This window comes from Aphanomyces astaci (assembly GCF_000520075.1).
Source record: "Aphanomyces astaci strain APO3 unplaced genomic scaffold supercont1.41, whole genome shotgun sequence".
In the NCBI taxonomy this organism is placed as follows: Eukaryota; Oomycota; class Saprolegniomycetes; order Saprolegniales; family Verrucalvaceae; genus Aphanomyces; species Aphanomyces astaci.
Genome location: NW_009798304.1, coordinates 136,174 through 141,581, shown reverse-complemented (window position 1 = coordinate 141,581; position 5,408 = coordinate 136,174). Strand labels below are relative to the sequence as shown.

General features: G+C 49.8%; 4 protein-coding genes across 4 annotated transcripts in view; 3 read left to right on the top strand and 1 right to left on the bottom strand.

Annotated features, from left to right (window-relative positions):
- The window catches only part of H257_12498 (hypothetical protein), a gene marked incomplete at both ends in the record, with an annotated part of 2,000 nt that extends 1,243 nt beyond the window's left edge, over window positions 1–757 (top strand). Inside the window, 3 exons of the mRNA XM_009839719.1 lie at window positions 33–241; window positions 311–428; window positions 563–757. Of these exons, the coding sequence (XP_009838021.1) occupies window positions 33–241; window positions 311–428; window positions 563–757 (522 nt within the window). The remainder of the gene's footprint in view (window positions 1–32; window positions 242–310; window positions 429–562) is intronic.
- A 211-nt stretch (window positions 758–968) lies between these two features.
- H257_12497 (hypothetical protein) lies at window positions 969–2,005 on the bottom strand. The gene has a single exon (XM_009839718.1). The coding sequence runs from the start codon at window positions 1,974–1,976 to the stop codon at window positions 1,035–1,037; it is 942 nt and encodes a 313-aa protein (XP_009838020.1). The 5' UTR covers window positions 1,977–2,005; the 3' UTR covers window positions 969–1,034.
- Window positions 2,006–2,423: 418 nt separating this feature from the next.
- H257_12496 (hypothetical protein) lies at window positions 2,424–3,339 on the top strand. Its single transcript, XM_009839717.1, has one exon. It carries the CDS (start codon window positions 2,472–2,474, stop codon window positions 3,228–3,230), a length of 759 nt encoding a protein of 252 aa, XP_009838019.1. The 5' UTR covers window positions 2,424–2,471; the 3' UTR covers window positions 3,231–3,339.
- Window positions 3,340–4,076: 737 nt separating this feature from the next.
- On the top strand, window positions 4,077–5,007 carry H257_12495 (hypothetical protein). Its single transcript, XM_009839716.1, has one exon. It carries the CDS (start codon window positions 4,114–4,116, stop codon window positions 4,948–4,950), a length of 837 nt encoding a protein of 278 aa, XP_009838018.1. The 5' UTR covers window positions 4,077–4,113; the 3' UTR covers window positions 4,951–5,007.
- Window positions 5,008–5,408: the final 401 nt, after the last annotated feature.

The following is a 5,408-nucleotide window of genomic DNA, read 5'->3' as shown; positions in this document are numbered from 1 at the left end:
GCCTCATCTGCACAATCATCCGATCGGACAAGACGCCCCACGTCGAGACCATCGCCATGCCCGTGCATGCCCTCAACGAAGTGGTCATGGACAGGGGCCTCGGCGCCGCGCTCGTCGAGTTGGACTGCTTCTGCGATGACGTGGCACTCACAAAGATCAGCGCCGATGGCATCATCATTGCATCGCCCACGGGCTCCACGGCGTACTCGTTGTCTGCGGGTGGCAGCATGACCCATCCAAGGTATTATCTCTAATCCCTTGACATAGTGGCGATGAGTTTTCAATACTTTGAGGTATGCCTCTATATTAGTGTACCGTGCATGCTGTTTACGCCTATTTGCCCACATACGTTATCGTTTCGGCCGCTGCTGTTCCACGACAGCGCCGTGCTGAAGATCGTCGTACCAGCTACCGCCCGGTCCAGTTCGGTATGTAATACACAAGTGCAAACTGCGCTTTTGACTTTGCCTATTCCGACTTGAGCCAACTTGATGCTAGTTTGAATCAGTGGAAATGGACGACATGAGGGGGACGGACTTGTTTATGCTGGGTTGTCTTGTAGGTGATGGTCTCATTTGATGGCAAAATGCGCGTGCAGATGAACCGCGGCGATGCATTGGAAGTGCGCGTGTCGCCGTTTCCGCTGCCGAGTGTGTGCAACTTTAACGAGAACGAGGACTGGTTTGCATCGGTCAAGAGCAACTTGTACTGGAACCAGCGCAAGGAAATCAAACCCTTTCACGACGTTCCGACGTGATCAAGACGACACACTTGCCTCGTGCTATGATATACTATTGCGTAGTAGTACCAGTAGTTAGTTGGTCCAATCGAAGCAACTAAGTTATATACAATCACGCGATCCTCATCCATATGTTCTCCTAACGTTCATTACCTTACTGCAGTACATACTCTTTATTGGGTCTCGTCAAGTCGGCGTCGTCGTTGCTCTGTTCATAACAATTCAGATGGATGACTTGAACTAGTATATTGGAATACGTAGGTGGGGGTTTGGTTGTTATTGTTACATGTGTGGCTTAAGGACAGACGGAATGGTCTGAATGAAGTACCGCGGACTCGCATCTGGCGATAGTGTCTTGGACGAGAAGCAGCACTTGGTCGTGCATTTCGTGCTGTGAATGGCACCATGCGATGCTGTCGTCGTCGTTGTCGGATTGGCTATTTTCACTGGTGATGTTATCCCCAGCGACAAATTCCAGGACCACGGGCTTGGGCGATCCCAGGAGGAACTCCATGACCGCACGGACGCTATGTTTCTCCATGTTCTTGCCATTGATGGCGACGAGAACATCCCCGAGGCGGCAATTCATGATCCCAGCCGTGATGCCGTGGCCTTGCGACAGCTTCTCGACGCGGCACCCGACCGACGAGTTGAAGAATCGAATGCCCACATCCCCCCGCTTCCACGTCAACGTGTATCGACCGAGGGGATCGGGTTGACAAGAAATTGACGACGGCGACGGACCAGGGGACGTGGACGCGGCCCAGTTGTGTTTGCGCAAGTGCGAGTAGATCTTGGCTTGGGCGTGCAACGAACGCCGAAGAGCATTGAGCTGAGTGACGAGGGATTGGAGGTGGTCGCCGTTGTCGGCTGTGGCGCCGCCCTCTGTGACATGTTCCGATGGATCAGAACGTTCGACGACGGACCATGCAGGATCTACGTCGTTGGCATGGTCGACATTTAGAAGTTGAATGTGCGAGGGAGGAAGGCCATGTTCTATGGCAATTTGGAACGGGAGTTGACCGTCATAGTTCGTTTCTCGACGGCCATCGGGGAAGGCATCGACGAGCAAGTGTAGCACGGCGACGGGCACATCAGGGTCTCGGCCAGCCCAATGTAGAGGTAGATTGCCTCGAGTGTCCCGATCGTATGCATGGGACGCATCTTTCTCTACCTGTGCATGCAGCTTCCACCATTCGCGGAACTCTGCGAGCAAGCACGCCGACGGCGCCTTCATTGATGGAGGGAGATGCGAACCAAAGCGTACTTTACCTGATGCTATGTACGTATTTGAGTACCATTTTAAGTACGCCTTTCATTTGCTGAGAAGAGTACTATCCGCATATTATCCGGTTGTGACGTTTGTACAGGATATACAATTTCAATACTATTTTGCACGTAACTATTAACTTTGCACGTAACTAGTTAACGTTACTTCCAACTCAAGTCTTAATGTATTGGAGGCTCTGCATGTAATGTTCTCTTCCAAGCTATCGTGGGGCCATGTATTGCAACCGGATTGCGAAAGGGAAAATGTATCTTGATCATAACATGAAGTAGTCAATGCCGTGGATATTTAATTTGAGCACGATTAAACTTCCCTACTGAAATCAAATCAACGTGTCATATTTTTAATGAACCTCGCCAAAAAAGGCCCTTCGTCTGTACTTTCGAAAAAGATCCTTTCATTTCGTCCATATCGAACAATTTGTTGGGCGAGTCGCTTGTTCGAATGTCTTGCAATCACTTGTCAAACTTCCCTCGAATCATGGCTACGGCAGCCGCCAAACTCGATGAACTGCAGCTTGCAGAAGCCATTCCACATGGTTTCAAGCGAAGGGAACCCAAGATTAGGCAGGATAGTACCATGCTGCAAGCGTTCGACAACGAGAGCCTAGACACCTTCCTTGCCCGGGTGAGACCGTCGGAAGAATTCGCCGCGGTGTTATCACCAGTGTCGCAAGAAGGCTCGTGGCGATGGATTTGGGTTCCAGGTCCACAACGTGCCGATCATCAAATCAACGACGAAACGAGGCTCCAATGCACTGCAGAATTGCGCGCCATCGTCGACGAATGGTCAGACCGACTGGAGATTCTCCCTCCACCCCTAGTCCCCACAGAAGCACGCAAGGTTTCTGCCAACATGTTCTCCTTAGCTAAGCGCTGCAACTATGGCTCGGGAAGGCTCTTGCTGTCAGTGGACTCGAACCAGGTGGACGATGCGTGGGAAGCTGTTGCGCGAGCGACTGTCCAAGGCAAGTTGGGCTGCAGTGCCAAAGTGTCCACTCGAACTACGAGCGACCAGCATGTCCTTTGCGTAATGCTCGACTGTTTCTGGGACGAAGCCAACGTGCGGGGCGTCCTCGAGCAGCTCTCTTCGCTTGGACTGCACGTCACAGCATTCAAGCCAGATATATTTTCCGTCCTGAGGACCCACGACCTCAAAGCACTCCATCTCCATAGTCTATTGTATAATACCCCTACGCCGTAGTGCGATCAATATATCTCGTCCATGCATATTCCCGTGTACTAGCTATGGGGCATTGGCGAAGTACAGTATTAGATGTAACTACCGGTACTATAGTTAACAGCTACATGGCGTGGGGCTCTCACTGTACGATGGCTTCTGTAGTGCTTGCTATCCAATCTACATCACGTTGGGCCAGTTAGAACCTTTATTTAATCAAAGTTTTATTGTCGATTTGATACAAATTTGGGGAGGGTGCAATGGAATCGCGCCGACCAAACCGATCCACAATCGAACTGATTGGTTGAATTTCATTGAGAAGGTTTTGATTGGCTAATAATTTTGAGCTCATCTGAGGTAGCCAATCAAATCGATTTAAATTTCAACCAGAAACCATGCCACAACACGAAATTTCACTCGAAAGCACAATATAGCACATACTTCTTTCAACGGCCCACTTTTTGCATCTAACGTCATCGATCGGGTACCCGGTACAACTGTAGAATGTATGACGGAAGGAGTTTCCCGTCGGGCAATTGCTTCATACACTGACGACTGCAGCGTACTTTCATGTCCGTTTGAAGGTGATGCTTTTGTGTGGTGAATCACGTGCAAAATCCAATCAATAAGATAGTAGTACTTTACAACACTTGCAAATATTTATCTTTTGACCTTATATACGGGGAGTTATACCGGAGATACTGTTAATAGTGTATTAATACCGGTAGTACTATTAATAGTATAAGGTAAGAAGCCAGTGAGCGCAGATTTCTATATTTACAAACCTGTGACAATTTATAGTTCCATTTTCTCGGCCCATCAGGTCTATCCATATACAAACACCAAGTGCAAGTTATCTTGGGTTGTTTGTTGCACCACCATTTTGGAAACAATCTTGTCTCGTGATATGCACGCGGCGAAGCGAAGTCGGCCGGCAGACACATGTACAGCACCACCGCTACAACCCGACTCCATCAATGCAGCCAAACCACGTGTGCGTGACCACGCGGCACACACTCCTCTCGTCGCCGTCGCAGCGAATTCGGATGGCGACACTTCCCAAATGGACGAGTCCGTTTTGGAAGCGATGGAGAAAACCCTACTGCGGTGCATTCAGTTTGTCCTTGGCTCAATCGATCCCGTACAGGCAAGGAACGTGGCTCAATGTGTCCTACACGTATGTCGCCGCTTGCCCGTGCTATGTCCACTCGCCCAAGCGTTGGAAGCGAATGCGGATGTACAGAAACTGCTGCAACATGCCGATTCATCGTCATCTATGGAACTTTCGGTCCATACATCTTCTCGATGGCAATGGTTGTGGCCGTTTGGAAGTCGAACGCCGGTGGGGTCTCCGCGCGGCGGTGCCATGCATCACATGTCTGCGTTTGATTGCGACCAAAGTGGGGATGCCGACACAGATGACGAGGACGATACGTCCAATATTGCATGGGCCGTGCGATATATGCAGCGTGAAGCCAAGTTGCCTCAGGAGGTCCATCGACGGATGCAGTTTATGATGCACACGCAAGTGCCATTGAACCTATTCCGCGTCGAAGTCAAATACGCCGAGAATGAAGATCTGGACGGCGCCGTCGTGGGCAACGTCTCCCCAGAAAGCTTCCCTCCCACGCCCATCGGACGTGAATACCACACACAACGCGCGACGCATTATACCGTGGCAGTGTTGGACCGCGCGAACCAGGCGCTCCTGCATCTCAATGCGTGTACTTTGACAGATCATTGAAGCACTTGTCTTAATTTAACGGTATATATTTGGTGCTACATGGCACTGTCGTCCACAGCGCGTCTTGGGTGGTTGGACATGATACTTTGGTGCCTGCCTTCTTCATGAGATTGAGTCAGATCTTTGACGATGACGTCATCCTGATCTGAGGAATCTTCAACATACTGGCTTGTTCAAAGCTATGTTTCTTTCTACACGTCTCCTCTTGTGTCAATGGAGGAGACATGTATACTAAGACTTAGCGACACTTGTATAATGCTCGCAAGCGATGCATGATCACTCTGGCCGTGGGTTTTCAGATGTTGATACTTCCAGATACGAAGTACACTTCAAAGTATTGTACATGGACATAAGATGCATGGACTTCATAGAGCAGCAGATGGTGTGGTCATAGAGCAGCAGATGGTGTGGTCGTCCTTTGCAAGAACAGAAACTGTTGGAAATATCAAATTAAAGAG